We start from the raw sequence: 21,638 nt of genomic DNA, 5'->3' as shown, positions 1-21,638 counted from the left end.
GTTAGAAACATCTCCTAGGACACTCTTCCATATCGTCTGCCACCATGGGTATTCTCGGTCAGTCCCGTGGGCTGTCATCGATCCATCACTTGACCTCTTGTAACGTTGAAGTTACACCGAAGGATAAACGAAGTCTTCACTTAGATAGCACACTAGTAATTAATCTAGACAAGCTACACTCTTCGTTCAAGAGGCGGAAACCACCTCGTTTTATCTACGACACGGCTTATATACGAGAGTATGGCATAGACATAGAGCAAATAGTAGTAAATACGGCGCATTTGAAATATAAATAAAACATACTGCCAAGTTATCAGTGACAGCGAAACCTAGCCGAGCGGATGAGTATCTGAACATGTGCTCGCTACACCTTCCCACTGTCTACTGAGTATGAATGGTGGGCGAAGGCCTCTCCTCAGTTTCATAAGTATTGTGTGCATTGTTTGCATTATGAGCCTCTGACTAGATATGTCGATAAGACACTACCAACTCCTAGAGGAATTATGTGGTAGGTTTATGCGGGGCCTAAATAACCTGAATTCAAGCTATGCTGGAGTAATAAATACCCGCTGACCAGTTTGAACTGCCTCAAATCCTTTCCTTATTGTTTAACGTCGTTGGAAAGATGCCATCCATCAATGGCGCCTGAGATTTTAAGCATGATAATCTGGCCCCGAGAGATTGGTATTTCAAGATTCGTTGCATCAGTAAGAAAAAAATCAGCTCAATCTACGCAGAACTCTACTACAACTCATCAACATCACTCACCCATAGAACGAGGCCATTTAAGAACGGGGCAGAGGGAGCCAATACTAATGGAATCTTTTAAGCAAGGGACGACTCTGATCAGAAGAGCGGGGATGTTGGAGCAGTTAAAGGTAGTTTGCTGGAGTCCTTCGAAAGCGTTTGAGCACGTATGAGGGGAACGAGTTAATCACAGTTCTTGAGGTCCATTATTTAGTCTAGAACTTGATGACTGGATCATAATAGACCTCGTAAATAAGAACGAAAGATGGGAGAGATCAGAGCGGCTCGCGCAAAGGACGAGTAGGGGAACTTGGTCACGTTGGAAGCTGCTTTGTCCATGTAGGAAGATAAGATAAGGAGCGCATAGACAGTTGACCCGACTCGTGTGTTGTTGAGATGTCTACATGAATATATCCGTCAAAACAATTTCAGCATTTGATACTGAGAAGCATTCTTTGTTCACTGATGAGGTTACATGCAAGCTCTCAAAAAAATGACATACGAAACCAAAACAAAGCTAAATTGTTGTGAATGCTCAAGAGGGAATTGGTGTAAACGAGCCTCGACCTCTTCCTCTCCCACTCGATCCTCCGCGGTACGGGCTCGGAATAAAACCTCGGCCACGTGGCATGAACCCTCTGCCACGACCTCTGGACGGAGTCGTTGTCTCTGCTGCCGGATCCGAGGATATGTGGCTCGACGCGTTACTGTATCCATTGACGCGACTAGAAGAAGTGGGACTCGTCGGTGTTTGACTTGAACGCCCGCTCCCATTCATACGGGTTTGTGATCCTGAAACAGCTCCACCGCCGCGACCACGGGCAGCAATTACGTTGGCAGGAATAGTCGGGTGTCCAGGGTGCCCACCGCGTCCATTCGCATGATGACTGCCTCTCGCTCGGTTAGGATTATTCATGATCTGGACATGTCCTGCCGGTCCAGCGTGACTAGAATCACATAATATGTTAAAGAAAAGATTTAAACATGGTATAATCGCGTTTTTCTCATTACCTTTGGAGTGCAGGACGGAAACCGGAAGCTCCACGCTGGCCAGGGCCAGGTTGAATCGCGGGATAAGGTCCGTGGCGCGGATTGAAGGGTGTGGTGATAGGCGGAGGAGGCGGAGCTTTGGGGTTTGTGGATGTGACAAACTGCGGATTCGATAAGTTGAGGCATGAATTAAACTCAACGGTCATGCCGCGATATGGCGAACATCTGTCCGAAAGTGAGAGGTTTCAACGTCCAGTGCCTTGGAAAGTCAGGTCAACATACCTGTCACTCAAAGTCACACCGGACATGAAGGGTACATCCCAAAGAACATCCATCGAGTTCGCATTGATCCCTATGACAAGCCCCTTGACCGATAACGGGACAGCCCCCGAGTCCCTGACCATGGCTACTCGATCTCCCAACCCGAACCATTGGTTCTGGAGCCGATAGACGGCATGCGCAGGTTTAAGAACCGCTTGCCTCGGAATTCCCTTCACAATAGCCTTCTTGAAATCAGAGGGCGACTTGCTCTTTGTTAAGGAGTCGGCTAATTGTTCTAGCTCAACGACGGTTTCCTATTTGAGCAAAACCCGTCAACTTCCCGTAATGGCAAGAAGAAAGCAGCGAAAAAGAACATGCACATACCTTGGATAATTGATCACAGAAGAGGGACACGGGTTCAAGGTTTGTTACACCTTTCTGCTTCAGCCAAGCCTTTATCTCTCGAACCCTCTCGTCGGGTTTACTGCTCTCACTGAAAACATCCGATGCGAGAGCCATCGCATCACTATCCGCATCCAAGCATCTGAAGATCTCAGGAAACGCGGCCTACAAATTCAAAAAGCACCCCAATCAGCCGACTTATCTCAATGTCCGAACACGCAACAATCGAAGTGAAATGGAACGGACCTTGTACTCCCTAAGCAACTCCATTGCCTTCTCACTATATTCCCAATGTCTGCCATCCTTCCTCGTGTAATCCACCACTTTCAATGACTTCGCTTCGAATTTCAAACTCAATCCCAGATTGATCTTTTGTTTGTCATGACCTGTCACAACCATGAAACTCGAGGTGATCCTTGACAAGGCCCGCGGAGAGATTCGTAAACTCTCGGCAGCTCTGAACGAAGGAATGTATCTCGATGCCCTCCGATTATTGACAACAGCTTTGAACTTTTCCATTTCCGCTTTCTCGGACGGGAAGAACTAAAAAAAAACATCAGCGTCAATGAGCCGAGCATTCTAACAGCTTCAAGGGAGCCAGAACCAAACTCACCGCAAGAACAACCGATAGACTCGTGTCCGTTGTGCCCGTCACCTGAGCTGCCACGCCATACGCATGTTCTCCGAGGAAGAACACTTTACTTCCGTCAGGGAACTCAACATTCAACGGTGGCGGCTCCCTCTCCAAAAACCTCGGATCCTCCGAAACGACTTCACTCAAACACATCTGTAAAGCCTGCTCAATCTCCTTATCCGCATCTTCATAATCCTTAACCAAAGCTCCATTCTCCAACCTCTTCAACCCCTTCAGCGGTCGTATATGTAATAGAACTTCAACTCTTCCTGTCAACACTCCGTACTTCTTAGAATACATCGACTCGATCCGTTCGGCTTTGGTTTGCCAGTGATTGATACCGTGTTGGAGATGCGGGTTCGATATCACTTTCGGAGCGTCTCCTTCAACAAGCGCGGCTTTTTCATAGCTGAACAACCCGTCGGATAGCGCCACAACCAATCCTTCTTGCAGATACGGCCATCCCATAAAAATCCTCTCCCCCACCATCTTGTTCGCCATTTCGTTCGAATTTGAACCCTCGTGAGGATTCTCGATCCTGACCACCATCGATTTGTTTTTAGATTCCTGACCATGTACGTTGACACGGTGGAAATCCAAGACAGTGGTATGTGGAAGAGTTTTGAGTGACGGAAAACCTGCTAGAGATTCAATACCCAAAGAGACTCCATCAAGGAGTCCAGGAACGAGGTGAAGGCCATCGAGAGTAGGAAGATCGAAATCCTCCATTCTACAATGACACCGCTGGAGGGTCGGAAAGAATCCGGGAAGAGACGAGGGATATACAGTGCTTTCGCCAGGATTGTAGATAAATTTGGTACTTGTTCCCCAAGAATTTCGTTTGCGCTCTTCCGTAGTCAACCGATGTTCCCGTGCTACAACAAACGAACATAAATGAGAAAGAATTCAACGAAATAAATACCACTTGAACTTACTAGCCATGGCCTTGAGCAGCCTCACTTCGTCAATAAACGGAATTTTCACAATTGCCTCCCATTCCGCCTTCTTCCCATTCAGATCCGACTCGAATTCCACAGGGTAGAAATCCAGGATAGGTGAATTAGGATCATACATGAGCTCCCGATACGGCTCCGGAATGAGTTCCATACTAGCGGAGGGTAGGACACCCATCAGCTGTTGGAAAGGTTTGAAGGGAGTACCGAGCTCAAAGTTGAAAGTCATCTTGTCGACGCCGCGTAAATCTATAGGGAAGTAAAACCCGTTTACAATTGGGCATTTTTGTAGGACTGAGTGCGGCACGTACCTGAGATGCGCGGCGCATAATGATAGTTGTAGAACCAACCCCAAGATGCTACACCACTGTAATAGTAGTGCATTACCCACTGCAGCCCCTCGACATATCTATACACCAAATCACCCATGCCCTTCGGATCGTCATATGAAATCTCCATCTTTCCCTAGACACATCAAACCAGTCAGCCCGAAAAAAAAGCTTGATTCTGGGTTCAACTTTATGTACCTGATAATAACCTCTTTTCCATTCATCCATCTTTTCCCTAATAGACCTCTCGTGCCGAGCATCAAAACCGCCACCCTCTTCATCGTCAAAAGCCGGCGCCTTGTCATACTTGTTCAACACTCGATCAACAGCAATCCGGCTTTCTTCATTATCCGCGTCATCATCATCGCCACTCGTATCCTCCCAATCGCTATCCGGCGGGCCTCCAGAACTCTCCTCAACAACCTCCGCATCCGAACTACTAGTGCCATTCGCCTCCTTCTCTTCTTCATTCTTACTAACACCACCATCTTCATCGTCTTCTTGGACACCCGGTAAAGTCAAAGTAAGAATATTGTTATCATTCTCGTCAAACTCATCGAATCGTAGACTGAGATGCAACTCTTCCGCAAGCCGAGTGACGAAAGCGCGTTCACTGGCCGGGAACGTATTAAGCATCGTAAGCTTTCCCGCTTTAGACAAAGGACCCTTGCGACTAGCAAGGATATACCCTTTGACTTTAGCGAAGATATCTCTTTGAGGTTTCGTCAATGCTGTGAAATGAGGCAAGTGTGTCAATGCCGGGGGCGGGAAAAACATTGTGACAGCGTCTTACCAAGACTAGACCGCTTGCGACCCATTTCCATCTCCTTTACATGTTTTGCTTGTTTGCCTTTGAACCAATTCAAATCGGCGTACTCTTTCTCAAAAACATCCTGCTCCCATCGTGCCATCTCGTCAAGAATGACTTGAAGCCTCTTGACGTTGATCACGCCACCCTCATTGATATACCCCTCTAATAACAACGTAAACACGTGGCAACAGTTGTTGAGGTTTAGGACGTACCAAGACCAGGCAAAACCTTCTTATACACTTCAAACAACTTCTCCAATCCGTTTTCATGAATGTGTAAGTCGGGAAGGTTAGGCAAGAAATCGTTCCCAACGAAAACGGCAAGCAAAATAAAATCATCAATGACACGTTCCAAACTATACCCAAACGGTAACGTCGATTCAATATCTCGAAACTCGAGGTCGAGGTATTCGCGCATCAAACATAGATGTAGCAGATAAAAGTTGACCGACTCCAAACTAGAGATTGAGAGTCAGTATATGATTTATAAAAAGAGGTAAGGGAGAAGGCTTTGCCTCGTGTTATTCTTCTGCTTCGTCTTGGGGCCAAACTTGACCTCCTCTCGCAACAAACAAAAATGAGGGTCATGACTCAAAAGTCCCAGCATGATGAGGTCGGCATCCAGGCCATATAAACAATGCCGGATATTGGGATTGTAGTCTGGTTGTGCCCTGGACAACCTGATATATTCCATTATTTTGTGTTCACCTTCCCCTGGTACTTCGTGACCAGACAATACAACTTCAATATCGCGCCAATTGGCATCCTCGGAGATTTTCTTGTTTACAAAATAACGCAACTGTTCCGACAAGCGAGCCATGAAGAGCGTGCCTAGGATTGAACATAGATTTTCAGCCAAAGGAAACATTGACGACAACGGAACACCGACCAGGGGTAATACAGTTGCTGTCGAAAGCTTTCTCATCAGGTAATTTTTCACCCTTCTTTTCCGCCTTTTCCCTGACATCTTTCGCTTCCTTTGCAGTCCGGAAACGCCTGCTCCGTTGTTGGTTCATCTTTGCGCGAGGCGCAACGCCATCAACGGCCATGAAGAAGAGTTTTTTCGGCTTGATTTTGCCGAAGAGATGGTCGACATAGGCAAAGATCGAGGTGAATATTTGGTCTTCAGAAAGTCGGAAATGAGCGTCTTCGTCATTGGGATGAGAACCTAGGGTCGAACTAAGCAACACGGATCAAATGTTTTCGGAAACCATACAGTTATGGATGATGCCATTGAAATCAAGGTATAGATTATCTGTTTGACAGAGTGATGAGTGGCCCCGGAGTAATAGGCGCGGATATGGCACGGACCAAATTCCGGAATCTTGTTCTCTTGGATTAGCTGGGAGGTCAAAGGGTAGCGTTCACTGTTTCGAATTTCAAATTAGAATTTGGTGCCAAACTTAGAGAGACAAAAGCGTACGAAATGTATCGGAAAAACTGCAAAAAAGGCAGGGTGAGCCCGGGGGTGTGTGCGCTTATTTGGGGGGGAGACTGACCTTGGGAATACCTGCAAAGGAACACGGTTTAATGTCAGCGATCCGTGGCGGATAGGCCGGCAGACATACCCATTATACTAGTACAAGAACAGAAGCCCGTCGTCGCAAGTCTCAAGGCCAGCCCGTCACGGGACTCGGCACGTGGGTAACGCCTGCCTTTTCCGGATCGCCCTATCCGTCTCGGACCTCGAAATACCGTCCGACACGGATTCTCTCACAGAGGTGCATACCAACCTTGATCATGACACCTCCCACACTGGCGCATATGGTAGGTTGTAGACGGACCCTGCATAATCTCAAGGCAATCGTTCGTCGTATTTTTGTGGACAGAACATACTGACATCACATTGGTATCGTCGTGCAGGGTCGAGTCTCCAGCTATAGACATCTCTCGTTCGGGGGTGCTCAAGCTACAGGTCTTTTGTCTGCCATCGGGTCAGTGTTGTGCCCTAATCACTGGCGCGATCTCTCGCCAGCTGTCGTTTAACGGCACCTCTCGCGGGCTCTCATGAGTCGTAGAACCTATCTCGTGATTTTACGCAAACTCGAGCTTAGCACTCCATTCATGAATTGATAGGTAGCCGAACAGAAGTATAGTCGCATGTACAGGAACCTTGCATTCGTGCCCACTAGCGCTATTTTCTTGACTTATTCTGGCATACGGGCTCACGCGGCTTCCACCTTTCGCCCAGCAACTTGGATGTCATTTCATTATTAACGCGTCGGGCTCCTTTAATCGAATCCTCAGCGGCCATAGTGGCAATACGTCACGACTAGAAGGAATTCGAAGCTAGTAACCGACTGGTCTACCCATGTGGTCTACGAGACCGACCTCACATCCCTGCTTCTATCAAGTTCAACCTGATTTCCGTCGTACATACTGCTGTTCCGTTTCAAGTCGGGAATAATCCGGCAGGGGTGTTACCTACCACATACATCTCCTTCTGGTTCGTTGATCGCCTTCATCCGATCACACAAAGGAGTCCCAACGAGGGGCAATATGGTGCCTCAGAGCAAGGCAGCCATGGTCCTGGAATGCATAGCAATGTCATTAATCCCCGACCAAGCCACTGGTAATATTGAGACTATGAATCCCCTCGCCTATGTTGATATCTCCCGACCTTCTCATCCTAATCTCCGTGGCGCATTTCTGGATGTAACTTCGATAATTAGGAACTTCTCCTCGCCTCTTGACCTTCTTCTGAAAATCCGAGGATGAAACCGGTGATATCAATGAAGCGATTATTGGAGTCAGATTGGAGCCATCCCAGGATTTGGATTTTTTCCAACCCTACAACAACCGTATGCGTCTCACATTTCCGTGTCTCACAAGCGACAAGGGTCAACTACTAAATCATCCTCGCCGAGCAATCTATACACTCCCGCCGCACCGTATGAGACCCATTTCCATTTTCATTGTGCTGCTTTTCAAAGTCGGGATAAGGACAAAATGTAACGCAAAATCAATTAGCTCCACATCTATTTTATTAATTCCAAATCAGGAATTTTCGGTGCGGTTAAATCGCACCGAATTCCGAGGGGTGACACAGCATTTTGATAGCGTAAGGGATATAAATCAGTCCAGAAAGATATTTGGCCACGAGCTTTTGTACCTTTTTTTCAAGAAAGAGAAGCCATCGATCCTCCTGGTTCGCGGGCTTCTTAGTAACTTTCATTGTATACGTTGAGCTCAGGGGATTCTCTTTAGTTGAACCTGCCTTCCCAATTAGATTTTTTTCTGCTAGTAAAGTTGAAAGTGGGCGGCATGTTTTCAAAACATCCCGTAGTCCAAAGCACTTGAACGTCCTGTCGGCTCTTGAAGTACCATCAGCATGCCTGAGGATACCTTATGGTAATGAATTTACTGTGCAACCTTAAAGCGCGTGTCAAAGGAAAGCTGTTAATTAGGAGTAATACCAAACAACCATCTTCACGACGAGGCCGCGCAACATCTTTTATCATACTACATAAGGAGTACGATATACTCACAGGCATACTCGGGTATGCCACCCTTCAACACCCTCTATGTTGTACAAATCCAGCCACTGGTGCACATAGCCATGAACATGCTAAACCCTTTTTCAAAAAAAAAGTCTCCACCGAAATCCCCATATACAACGCCCAAAGATTTGCACGTATAACTAGGTTCCGATCCGGAACAGCGAAAAGGCGTCTTACTTTCTCATCATCATGATCATGCCAGTGATCATGCACTTTGTAGCTTTTCGTTTTTGGAAATGATCGGCGAAAATTGTGAGCACGTGCGTTGTGAGCTTGATGGGTAATCCAGTTAAATCCACAATGCTGCGCGCTGAACGGTCCCGACGGTTGCTTAAGACCGGCACATTCGTACCGGTATTGAATTCTAAGGAGCCTCAATGATTCAGACAATGTGTAAATCCTGGGCGGTCCCCAAGCCATCCGATCATTAGTCAATTGTAATCATGGTAGGAAGAACTGATTGGAAGAACCCCTCAATGGCCCTTTCGTGAGGGACAAGATGTTAAGTCCGACATGAACGGATCCAGCCACTAAAACTTTAGATACTCCAACTTCTCCAGACTTCGAACGGTCGTTATCTGACTTATTTCCACCGACTGCGGAGAGGAGAGAAAAGCGGTGGCGGGTCCGTCATCGTCGTCGTTACGATGCACTCAGAAACGTTAAGCTTAGGATTTTGTCATTGACGGTGTCGGTCCTCATTTCCTCCGACTGAAATGCCAAGTTGGGATTTGAAACTTGTAAAAGCGGTACATCTTACACGGGAGGCGATTACTACCAGAGGTAGGCACAGAATTTAAGTCCGAAGGCTAAGCACGGCCGATATACGACGTCGAACTTGTTCAAAACACTCCTTTACGAGCCTTTAGTTCATAGTATGGTGTTTGACTCGTCCATCCCTGTTAATATTGAGCGCTACATGTAACCATCAAAGCACCGCATTATCTGCAATTGATATTCATTGTCGGAGACCATAAACTCAGGACGCCCCCAATCCTTTCGTCGGCTTCTTTGGCACGTCGAGATTGTTAATCATTCACCCCTTCAAACGTTCATGGGATACAGTCGCAATACCCAGATATCTGGGCCTTTTCCCCTCTTGATTTGAAACTCGGGTGGATTTAATTTCCACTCGTCCCAGAGGCATAAGATTCTCCCGATCGGTAGGACCTAAGTAGACTCATCAGAAAAGTAAAGAATAACGCGTTATGCATACAATATCCATCTAAACACCTCTAACCTAAGCTTCAACCGATGCCATACCGACTCTGAAGCGACTATCTGTCGAAATGATTACTACCAAAAAATGATACGCTATGAAGCGATGATTCAAAGAAATTACCCTCTACCGCGCGTACTATTATTACTTGTAACAAATATTTCTCGAACTTGTCGGTTCGTCGTTTATGACGACCATACCCAAATATGGTATCTGAATCAAATTGGTAACAGAGTACCCCAACTCTGACATCTTCACATACACACGGAAAGACATATATTCTCTGACAACAGCCCAAGAACAAATGTTATTGAATATCTGTCTCAAGTCATAATTAGGTCCATCATGGTAACAATCCTTCATCATATGTCCTTGGGCTTAAATTTTGACATCTTGACAGGCCCAGCGGTGGCCTAGACTGATAAAAAATAACTATAAATAAGCTCCCAGTCAATTCCCGGTTAGCAAAGCGAAACGTATCTACTGTCTACGGTTGTTTCAAGGATAAAGGTCGTTACTCCATAGTAACACATTCACATCGCTAATTAGTCGCCTAAGTATCCATTTTTTCTTCATTCCTAGCTCCTACATCCATCGAAGGAGTAATGAAATTATAACAACCATTTAGAGATGTACAGGATATTGTAAGGCAACGACCTCCCCGGATGTGTCACTGCGACGTGGGAAATGACTTTTGGAACAATTTCCTGGGCATGAAAGGCACCTATATAATAATTTCCTGGGCGTGAAAGGCGCTTAGAGTATCCTTATCGCTGCTGACAGCGGCTGTCGCCTGGAGTAGGTGAGGGGAAAATCCAAGTCTCTAATTCATATGCTTCATTGACCCATACATTGTGGCATTTCCTGTTAATACTTTCCTATTGAGGTGAGATGCCCGAATACAGCAAATGCCAACAATATCGTGAACTTGGACATATTGCGAACATAGACAGTCAAAATTGGATCCCCTTAACCGCCGAGTCCCCTCCTGTGAAGACTTTGACCGCCATCAGTCGTACCCTGTAAACCTTCACTCACCATTGTACAGTGGTATATGACTCTAATATATTGGTATACATCAGATATGGGTTTATTATATCCCATTCAGCCGCGCTCATATCAAGGGACGAGTCTTCGCCGCAGAGACATGACGATATAGTTTCCATAGCCATCAGGATTACCACGAGGATAGTGACCCTTGAGAGCGATACGGACATCAATGGTTCAAGGCATAGTTGGATAAATAGAGATAGATGGATTTGCTTAAGGGTTAACGCACCATATACGTACAACAAACTTATATAGTAATGTATCGAACACGAAAATTGGAACGTATTCTCGAATGCCAATAAGTAACGTGAGTACTTCTCAAACGCATTGCAATTCCTCGGGAGAAAATGATTTACGTTTATACAAAGAAATGCACCCTGAATGTAAGTAAGAGAACATTCCATCGTTGCGTATTGCTATTGCCGCGGAACGAAATCTTGAAACATTGGAGTCTATGTGTATGGTAGATATGGTACTATGAATGCACCTGTGAAAGTGGCCAAAACCCTCGGATGACTACTTAATCCATCAAGTAAAGTAACACTCCATCCATATCAGATCAATGATTTATGAACAGCGCGGAGCTGGATTTTGATTTTCAAGATTCGCCACAAATCTGATTTTGAAGGGACAATGCGTTATATCAAAATGACACCTTCAACCGCACCCTTTATCGGGAATACGCCATTGTCCGAAAATCCTGATGATTTAAAGGAACCAAAACATAGAACTGATCGTCCCTAGCCCAAAAGCATTTACAAAGGGGGACAAAAGACTGGACTCCAAAAAGGCCAAGTAGGCACACGGCTATCCCTAATAACGATCTAAAAGGCAACTGAAGTGAGCTCGTGATGTCAGATCAGTAACAACTTTTCCTCGGGCGATGCGATACTCCATAGAAGCCCGAAAGGGTCCATCTAATCGAAATTCTGATGACAAAGGCCCCAAATCCTCCCCTGTATTCCTTTCGCTTTCTCTTTGACAAGAAAGACCATGATGTTCAGATGACTTGGAGCTAGCGACACATTCCGTTCTCGTAAGCAAACGTAGATCATAAAGACGTCCCTTCAATTCGTAACAATTAGTCTCTTATCTCCTCTAAATGCCTAATCTAGACAAAATTGGCAACTTCGCTGGTCACTTTCGTCACACATCAAAAACCGTTTCGGTTTCATCTCACCACACCCCCATATCAACATCGCTTCCTGCGAGTTGTCCGGATACTTCAATCACCGTCCTAAAGCCATTCTACAGTCTGATGGAAGCGCATGAGCCCATCAATATTTGATGTACAAAGAAAAAGGGATCCCTCACCGCGGGAGGTTTTGATGAAATATCATAGGTCACCCGGTTTATACCCGCCACTTCGTTGGTTATGCGCGAAGAAATACGCTTGAGGATTTCAGGGGGGAAAACGTACCTAGAAAAGAGACAATCAGGGTCGGTGAAGGTCCACCAAGGGACCCTGGTCATGAAAAATAAATGCCTCACCAATCGGCGGTCATGAAGTCTTCAGATTGAACAGCACGTAGGGCAATAACCTAAGAAAGGGAAAAGGGTATACATTATACTCCTCGGGTGGCTAGAAGAATCACCCACCTGCTCATAAGTTCTTTGATCGCCCATAACGCCCACAGCTCTTACTGGTAACAAAACCGCAAAAGCTTGAGATATATCATTGTAAAGTCCAGCTTTCCGGATTTCCTCAATATATATTTTATCCGCTTGTTGAAGAATTTTAACCTGTTCACGCGTGACGGCACCCAGAATACGAATGGCGAGCCCAGGTCCAGGGAATGGGTGTCTTTGTACTAGCGTGGCTGGTATTGAAAGGAGTCGCCCTAAAGCGCGTACTTCATCTAAAACATTAAAAAAGGTCAATTTTGGCTCTTTGGAACCAATTTCTGGAGATTGGTATTCAAAATATTTTGTTCGACTTACCTTTGAATAACTCCCGAAGTGGTTCGATCAATTTTAGTTTCATGTCCTTCAAAAGTCCACCGACATTGTGATGTGTTTTGATTGTGGCACTGGGTCCCTTGAAGCTGATGCTTTCAATGACATCTGGATAGAGTGTACCCTGAAGTAACCACTCCACATGGCCTTTCTTGGAGTCCTCACTTCCATCCCCTTGTTTTTCTTCGTTCTCCGCGGCCGACTCAATTAAAGTAGCTTGCTCTTCAAACACATTGATGAACGTATTTCCAATTATCTTTCGCTTTCTTTCTGGATCTTCAACGCCCTCTAAACGGGAAAGGAAAAGCTCTGATGCGTCGACGATGGTTAAGTTAACACCGAGGTTTTTTTGTAGCATTTCGTGCACTTGTTCGGCTTCATTCATTCGCAAAACGCCATTGTCAACCATGATGGCATGGAACCTGTATGGGGAATCCATATATGAGTATGGTCCCTCCTGGGAGGTCATTGCACCCTATGACGTACCGGTCACCTATGGCTTCATGCATCAACTTTGCGGCGACGGTACTATCAACCCCACCACTGACAGCTCCAATGACCCTGCCTTTTGGACCGCAAATATCTCTAATTCGCGCAATCTCTTTTCCAATAAACTCTTCCTATAGATCAAATCATGACGTAGTCCACAATCAATGTCCGTACCAGCGGGAGCGAAAAAAAAAGCACATGCCATAGTCCAATTTGGTCGACATTTGCAGATGTCGAGAATGAAACGACTGATGACCTCCTTTCCTCGAGGAGAGTGCGTGACCTCTGGATGGAATTGGATGCCGTAACAGGGTTTGGAATTGTGAGCGATAGCGGCATAGGGCGCGGAATTAGTATGTCCGATAACGTGGAAATCTTTTGGTAACGCAGACAGCTGATCGCCATGGGACATCCAAACCTGATCAAGAAAAGAACGACAAAACCCCAGCATGTGAGCGCCAAGTCACTGTGTTCTCTGCGAGCCAGGGTCCAATGACGTACCTGCATTTGGTTCCCAAGTCCCTTGAACAAAGTGTCAGCAGCTGCTTCTCCGCCGATTTTGCTTATTTCGATCTCAGCAAAACCATATTCCCTGTGGTCGCATTTCGTGACAGTGCCGCCCATATTCCATGCCATTTCCTGATCATCATTAAAGGTTAATGGATGTCAAGGACTGCGAAGCATGTGTACCTGCAGGCCGTAGCAGATGCCTAGAATGGGGACGCCCGCCTCGAAAACGGCGGGGTCGACATGAGGTGCATCCTTATCATAGACCGAATAGGGTGACCCTGAAAGAATAATCCCTGGGCCGCAGTCAGTACCTGCTGGGATACGAGGGAGATCACAAGTGGAAGGGACCTTTAGGTTTGAAATTAACCTCCGAGAGTTTGGTCGTGCACGGCAGGAGTTCAGCATAGACATGATGTTCTCTACACCTGCGGGTGATCAAATGACTGTACTGTTGATCGTCACTGGAGAATTGACACTTCCGAGACGGATATCCTGCGCACCTGAGATCCGAAGTCGAGGATGAGAATTGTCTCGAACTGGTCGTGGATTTCAGCCATCTTGCTACTTACCTCGAATCCGGAAACTTGCAAAAGGCGAATCAGTTTTGACATCACGTGCCCATATGGTTGTGATATGTTTGCTATGTTTGTTCTGCGGCGGACTCTCACTCCGCAGAAACCCCGTTCTCCGTCGTCATATGCTGCTCTCGTCCTTCGAATGGCGGGATCTACTTCTTTTGGTGGCGGGTGTCAACCTTACTGGGAATAGTATGACGCCATTGCCTGGGCGGGGGACGGATCCCTTTGATTTACTATTTCCGTTCTCAGCGGTTTGATGTTCTGCTCTACTATGACGTCGCAATCTATGACCTCAGTGCTAATATTGACTACGCCGCCCCGTCGCCATCACCTCTATGTTCTACTTGTCTCGATGCCATAAGCTGCAATGATTTACAGGGTAGCCTTCTTCAACACATACCGTCATCTCACGTCGACATCTGTTCTGAAGATGCCTCAGAGCACTTATCCCTTGAAACTTCTCTTATGACGACGGTATCTTCCACATGGACTCACGCCATCTTTCACTTATTCACGCGTCTCCCATTGGGCAAAACCGGACGTTCCCTCGATGCGCAAGTAATGGAACACTATCTACATCACGCTCCTGGAATTCGTCGCGTGACTATCCAATGGCAGTTCTCGGAGACGTTTCCACTCAAATTAAGTGCGCCAGGCTTTGCATCCAAGAAAAGAACAGAAAATGATTTCTCTACCGGAATGTTCTACTGCATGGGAAGTTCTCCTATCGCCTCCGACCACCAATCCTCATTTCCGATACAAAGCCAAGCTAACTTTGCTTCATTCTCGTTTCACACGATTCTCATGTAAGTTTCTATCACATGAGCTCTACTAACCGAATCTCTTTCGAAGCCCGCCCAGTATTCGCGAGGCATGCCGCTCGCAAGCGCTTCCGCTGATAGCGGCAGTCGATCTCCCCCAATCGTTTCCCATCCAGTCACTAATCCCATCAAACAGGTTTACATAAACATATACATTCTACCCTCGAACATCGAGGATCAGATGTCCCTCGCGTCGGTTAATCTCGACTATCACGAAAATTCTTAAACTGGGTTGGGATCTCAGTTCTATGAAGTGACTATATCTGGAGTCATGGCAATATTACTATTACCCGGAGGAGTCTCTTCTGCCCAAACACGTCTGATTTGGTTACAAACATACAGCCCGGGTGCTATTTGAAGGTTAGATCTCACATGTGCCTAATTTTTTAGCAACTATTATGGTTATGCAGAAACCTCTTTTAGTCTTATGTCCGGCTAACCACTTCATTTGTGGAGCCATAACTGTTACGGCAACTAAAAGATACCCTCTTGTTAGGATGATGACTTGCTCATGGGGACAGCAAGGGCTTCAATGATTTGGTACCTATAATGTGCGTCATAGTTTCAACTGGCCTTTTTCGCAAGTTTTTCGACTTTCCGCCGTCCAGAGTGGACATGACTTCAAGACATGTTTGCTACGTCCAAAGACCGACGACGATGAATCGCTTAAGCGATATTACTACAGTCAACTTCCCACCAACCCTGTTTGAGCTATCCGACGAGTACCGGAAGCCACGACACATCAAAAAGAACCTTCCTTTTCGCTTAACATTGCGAACAAACACCAAACACCATCAGAAGGACGGTGAAAAATTAGAACTTGTACCATATGGATGCATTGCTTTCCTCTGAAGCGATATTCGGCAACTTTCGACAAGAAAACCCTTATGTCCCTCTCCAGTATAACGATCAACGAAGTTTCATGTCAATACACACACGCGTATTAGCGCTTATGTCCCGGAAGTGAGTCCAAATAAAACTTTAACACACACACGCTGAACCCCAACATCTCGACCTATTTCCTCTGTCCTCCCCCGCCCCAAATTCCCAAGGTCTCGGCAAAACGGAGATATTGTTAATTGCATGTCCGGGAATTACATGATTGCAATCATTTAAATTAACCGAATACTCAGGGTACGAACCATCCCTCACTGCATCTTTAAGTTTGCATGATGCCTTCTTTAAGTCTAGGCGATTTTTGTTTTGTTTTTTTAAAGGCACGGAATATAGATGTGCAGGCACTAATGAGAATTAAGGAAATCACGAGGATAAAATGCCGTTTTACTTACTCACCGGATCCTGCCCACGCCTCTTTCGTGTGTGGCGGAAGGGAAGGGAGCCACAGTTTATGAGTGGCCTAAGATTGTACTACATTTCATTATGAAACCCCTTCTTTTCCATTACTCGCTTGAAAGAACTGTCTAACATCTGTTTGTTGATTCGAACTTCTTGGACCAATCAATGAGATTAGGTGGGTTTTTTCGGTTGTGGTGTTTCTTCGTTTGCACTGCAAGGGGCTTTTTTTTTTCGATAGCCGAAAGTGTTGACTGGAAAGGAGCCAAGGAAATGGAACTGCTTCTTAGTTGTTGCCCCTTGCAATTTCGCGTATAGTTTTTCTTCTTCAACTACATAAAGTTCCCGTACTGAGCGGACTTTTTTTTTATATGTCTTGCATAATGTTAGAACACGTGTTGAGAAAAAAACATGTCGACATTTTTTATTACATTTACGAAGGGAAGTGACATAAGTGAGTTTAAAAGGGAACGATGGTAGACCGTTGACTTGCTACTTGCTGCTAAGGACTGGGATCAAAACGATTCAACCGTGGGAGACATCGATCAATAGAAACATAACCTCCGATCAATCGAGAACTTACACTCCGTCCTCATCGTTCAGAGAGACTTGACATTCCATACATAGGATGTGAAGATCATGCGAAGACGAAGGGAAAATGTTTATTGAAAGCTCGGTCATCGGTCGCCAAACACCACTTGTTAAACGAAAGAAAGATCGAACGGTTTACCGAACGCGCTAAATTACTTATTGAAAGATATTATCCCGCGCCAGTCGCGCAACAAAAAAACGTTTCGCTTAGGAACTAGACGCACAGATTACAGACACCAAAACACTTCAAGAACAAGTTACAATTGTGACATCGCTTATCTTACGTTTGTTATTTTTTCCTTGCTCTACTCTTGAATCTCAATTCTTCAACTCGCGTAACCTTTGATACTGTGAGAAAATATGTTCGGGGACTGAAACATTGAACTTGTTATAGAGAGAGGTTGATTCGGGTAATGTAATACTAAGCAATTATTTCAATGTTCACCCGTACTTGTCGCTATATTCCAAATAAACATTACATCACTTTTGAGTGGCAAGAATTGAGCAGACGTTATATGATATGATATATGCTCAAGTCTATGACGAATTGTGTCGGGGGGAAAATAATCATATGATCATACGGTCTGCGTGGCGAGAAAATGGAAAATCGAATATACTATTGAAAGACAGGAACGAAACAAACACCTTCGAAGATACGAATGAAATCTCTTCCCGAAGTCGCTGATAGTGTGGCGGAAAGAAAATAGACTGTGTAATACATCCGCCTCGATATCGCGCTTCCAATTCGTGCACAAGGGTCTTCTACATTGTTCTCTCGTATGACTTCTGAAGTATTTACCGCAAAGGGTAGAGCGGCTCGACAACTGGGTTGATCAAATTATCCGTGCGAGCCTCATCACCGCCTATCGAAACCAAACACCAATCTTTCGGGCAACCGTCTTTTAGTCGACTAGCAGCAACCGCTTATCAGGAGAGGGAAGCCGTCGGCGGAATCGAAATCCCAGATAATTGGTTTCTTCTTCTTAGAGTTCACGTTAACGGCCATCCCACGAGGACAAAACCTCACGGATGGGTGGAAAGGGTATGTCAGCATCACGCAGTCATACGGATGTCACCATGCGTGAATGCTACGTGGCTGTGCTTGTATGATCTGCCTCCCCCTTGTTCATGGTTTCCCCCTCCTCCACCGGTTGCGACAAGGTGGCCGTGGCGTATGGCATTTGCATTATTGTTTGGAACTTTACAATGAAATGAAACGAGTGTTACAGGTAGAAGCTTCACCTTCTTTGACAAGGCGTTAGAAACGCATTGAGTACAGCCCATCAAACGCTCATTCCGAGGGGCACGAAGCGAATGAAATAAAATAAAAAATAATTAAAAAAAACAAAAATGGCATGACTGCGCAATTGTGCTGGTACAAGCGTCGTAGGCGAGCGGTTGAGTTTGAGTTTGAAATGGATAATGGGATAGGCTAAGGTTTCGACTATCAAGTCGACAAGCGAGCGAGCGAATGGGCGATACACGCTTGTCAGGATGTATGCCTTGTGTCTGGGCATCATGTGTTACTGATACAGTAAGCGAATTAATGCCGCCACACGCCATTTGGGGAGAGTTTCCTAATTCTGGGTGCCGAGGATGGATATGGAAATCAGGGGGAAAAACGGAAATTGAGAAATTGCGCGGAAAAGGGGGGATGAGGATGTGGTTGCCCACAGATGACGCTGCTCCTTTGGGACTGAACGGCATTGTCCATCGGAACATACATAAGCATTGCGATCTCACTTTCCAGATCTCATCTCGAATCGCCGAGGCTGATCCCGATCTGTGAGAAAGCCAATTCAGGGCCCACCTACCAATCCCGGCAACCAGCCATGGTCCCTCCAGGAATAAAACCGGCTGTCTACATCCCTCGATTGCTTAAAACCTCCTCCAGGTCTTCTGCCCAACACCACCCCACCACTCACTCTCATCATCCCAACCATGCTCTGCAGAGAACGCCGATCCTGGACTGCCAAGGAAGACCAGCTCCTCCGGGAAGCTGTCGCCAAGGGTCTGTATCTTGCCTTACTCGCCACCCCATTCATCCCTCACACACATTCATAACAGAGGATCCCGAGAACCCAAACCCCTCCAAGTGGCATGCCATTGCCAAACATGTCCCAAACAGAACCAACAAAGACTGCCGCAAGCGCTGGTTTGCCAAGATGGCCTCTGATGTCGTCAAAGGTGGCTGGGCTCCAGAGGAAGACGAACGTCTTGTCAAGGGAATCGAACGATATGGAACAAGGTATGCACGACGTCACCTGATAAGATCTCAGTTCCTAACCTCCGACAACAGATGGTCTCTTGTTGCCTCTGTCGTGCAAACAAGGAACAGTGATCGTAGGTTGCCTTTTCCCATCGTCTCCTCATCTGTTGCTAATCTTCTCTCGAAGAATGCGCCAAGCGCTGGACAGATACCCTCAATCCTGCTATCGATAGGACAACATGGACTCCTGAAGCTGTAAGCTCTTCTTCTTCTTCTTCCCTCTAGTCCATTCACTCACGATCGACTACAGGATGAGCTACTCCTTCGAGCTGTCAATGAACATGGAAAAGTCTGGACAAAGATTGTCAAAACATACTTCCCTGGACGAACAGGACTGTCCGCAAAGAACAGGTAATGTTCCCTGCCTTGCTCGATCATGGGCCATATCCTCATCTATCGCAGATACAACAGTATCACCCGGTTCAATGCCGATCCCTCCCGTGCACGTCCCAGGAGGAAATCACCAGAGAATGCCCGCTATTCTTCAGAGAGAAGAACGGAGAGCACCTCCTCTTCATCAAGCGCATCTCCCGCCACCCCGTCCTCACCACTGCCTCGGCTGATGCAATCTCCTTTCCTCTCGGAGAACTCTATCAGTTACGAATACGATTCAGTATCGTGGTCGTCATCATCACCCACCGGCTCCGATGACTGCTCCATGTTCAGCTCCCCAGTCGACATGTCTAGTCTGCTGAGCGACAATGGTTCATCTCTCCCTGCCTCTCCTACCACCACCGATGCCTCGTATCAAGGGATTGACATTTCAGTCAATCAAACCCTTGGTGGTCTCACGGAGTCTCCCCAATTGGTCTATTCCGACCCTTCCGCGCTACCAAACGAGTCGATGTATAACAAATCGTTTCAAGGCAACGAATCCCCCCTCGTCTACACGGGGAGCGCTCAGGAACTCTATTCAAACTATTCTTCCCACTACCCCTCCGTATATCCGAATGATCTCGCAAACCAATTATCCGTATTTGAGAACCTTCCCAACAATGTAGATCCGTTGATCGGATTAGGTTGGGATGCCGCGACCTCTCCTCTTGACACCAAATACAACAATGGTTTCAAGCTGCCTTCGCAGAATGAGCTCGCTGTGAGTAATCTTTCTCTCTAATACCACCAACCATGTCTCATAATTCTATAGTACATTTTCTAGACTTATGATGACCTTTGTTCGTTCCATGATGATGATTGCATTGCATGTAGATTAGATCTGTATGGTTCCCCCTCCCCCTCCTACCTTTTTAAAATTCGGCTTTCCCTTTCCGAAATGGCATGAGACGTATACTTATGTTCTTAGAAATTCTCTTTTCTCTCTTTTTTTTTTTTTGAGTATTTTATGCACGATTTATATGTAACAATAGTAGCATTTCGATTACCCCCAATGTATTCCTTTCCCATTCGCACGTTTTCCCAATATCAGAATATGGACATTCTTGCCTTCATTGTTGTTGCTGACTGAGAAAAAAGACCCTTCGGTGGGGTGTGGTGATGATGATTGATCATAAGATGTGACTGGACCCTTAGAGTCTGACTGTTATGTTCTGACGCCAACAAAAACTCATGGACGTCGTGGTCCGCCGAACAATTCCTTCCGCAAGGATTCCTCCCCTTCCCCCCTTATGCATCCCTGAATGGTATGATATCATTCAATACCTAGTTGTAATCTAGGTCCGATTGGCTTGTCATAAAGTCCCCTTACCATGGGAAATGGCGTAGTGTGGCCAAAAATAAGAACGGGTTTATGACGTTTTTTTTTTGTTGAGAGAAGTCGAACCTCTGTTATTAGGGGTTGAGGGTTTTGAAAAAGAAAAAGACAAAGGGTTCTCTTTGTTTACTATTAGACAACAAATGACTTCAGTAAGTTACGGCCTAGAACCTTTTTTCCCTTTTCCCTTTTCCCTTTCTCTCCGCCCCATTGAAGGCCCCTCTTGCTTATTTTGTGTGTAGGTTTTAATCTTGAACTTGATTTGGATTGGACCCTTATACAGTATTAAGTTGTTATACCAATAAGAGTCCGAGGGCTCGGAATCCAAAAAAGAAAGGTTTTCGGACATGTCATGAGAATTGTTAAGCATTGACATAATTCCTAATAGGTCTTCCTTCACAACAAATGACGACAAAGTGTTTGATGTATGAACATATTTTTGGTAATGGTCCACGGAACTGGAGTCGCTCCTTGGTACGCATCCTTCCCCCCCATCATCATGTTTGGTGTCTAGATGCATAGTAG

General features: G+C 45.9%; 3 protein-coding genes across 3 annotated transcripts; 1 reads left to right on the top strand and 2 right to left on the bottom strand.

Moving 5' to 3' along the window:
• Positions 1-1,167: 1,167 nt before the first annotated feature.
• AGABI2DRAFT_184268 (hypothetical protein) lies at positions 1,168-6,868 on the bottom strand (the record flags this gene model as incomplete). The annotated part of the gene is made up of 16 exons (XM_006459612.1): positions 1,168-1,694; positions 1,759-1,962; positions 2,020-2,312; positions 2,383-2,565; positions 2,647-2,943; positions 3,014-3,909; positions 3,970-4,236; positions 4,299-4,452; positions 4,515-5,047; positions 5,110-5,289; positions 5,340-5,584; positions 5,678-5,957; positions 6,016-6,294; positions 6,343-6,381; positions 6,438-6,493; positions 6,822-6,868. 16 exons carry the CDS (start codon positions 6,866-6,868, stop codon positions 1,283-1,285), a joined length of 4,365 nt encoding a protein of 1,454 aa, XP_006459675.1. The 3' UTR covers positions 1,168-1,282.
• Positions 6,869-11,968: 5,100 nt separating this feature from the next.
• AGABI2DRAFT_184267 (hypothetical protein) lies at positions 11,969-14,443 on the bottom strand. The gene is made up of 11 exons (XM_006459611.1): positions 14,351-14,443; positions 14,199-14,298; positions 14,031-14,143; positions 13,842-13,979; positions 13,543-13,758; positions 13,338-13,471; positions 12,837-13,273; positions 12,495-12,754; positions 12,387-12,436; positions 12,210-12,315; positions 11,969-12,150 (listed from the first exon to the last, which is right to left on the bottom strand). Exons 1-11 carry the CDS (start codon positions 14,405-14,407, stop codon positions 12,133-12,135), a joined length of 1,629 nt encoding a protein of 542 aa, XP_006459674.1. The 5' UTR covers positions 14,408-14,443; the 3' UTR covers positions 11,969-12,132.
• A 4,513-nt stretch (positions 14,444-18,956) lies between these two features.
• AGABI2DRAFT_191564 (hypothetical protein) lies at positions 18,957-20,751 on the top strand. Its single transcript, XM_006459610.1, has 7 exons — positions 18,957-19,144; positions 19,201-19,381; positions 19,433-19,476; positions 19,530-19,597; positions 19,653-19,753; positions 19,805-20,498; positions 20,550-20,751. Exons 1-7 carry the CDS (start codon positions 19,075-19,077, stop codon positions 20,559-20,561), a joined length of 1,170 nt encoding a protein of 389 aa, XP_006459673.1. The 5' UTR covers positions 18,957-19,074; the 3' UTR covers positions 20,562-20,751.
• The last annotated feature ends 887 nt before the right edge of the window (positions 20,752-21,638 follow it).

Source organism: Agaricus bisporus, assembly GCF_000300575.1.
Source record: "Agaricus bisporus var. bisporus H97 unplaced genomic scaffold AGABI2scaffold_3, whole genome shotgun sequence".
Lineage (NCBI taxonomy): Eukaryota > Fungi > Basidiomycota > Agaricomycetes > Agaricales > Agaricaceae > Agaricus > Agaricus bisporus.
Note: the sequence above shows the minus strand (reverse complement) of the source record. Positions and strands in the feature narration are given on the sequence as shown.

Coding starts and splice junctions, on each gene's coding strand:
- AGABI2DRAFT_184267 (XM_006459611.1), bottom strand. CDS start 14,407: ATGGCTGAAATCCACGACCAGTTCGAGACAATTCTCATCCTCGACTTC. Junction 13,472..13,542: donor GTCGACCAAATTGGACTATG/GCATGTGCTTTT, acceptor TTTGATCTATAG/GAAGAGTTTATTGGAAAAGA. Junction 13,274..13,337: donor CATGAAGCCATAGGTGACCG/GTACGTCATAGG, acceptor TTCCCCATACAG/GTTCCATGCCATCATGGTTG.
- AGABI2DRAFT_191564 (XM_006459610.1), top strand. CDS start 19,075: ATGCTCTGCAGAGAACGCCGATCCTGGACTGCCAAGGAAGACCAGCTC. Junction 19,477..19,529: donor GCAAACAAGGAACAGTGATC/GTAGGTTGCCTT, acceptor CTTCTCTCGAAG/AATGCGCCAAGCGCTGGACA. Junction 19,754..19,804: donor GGACTGTCCGCAAAGAACAG/GTAATGTTCCCT, acceptor CATCTATCGCAG/ATACAACAGTATCACCCGGT.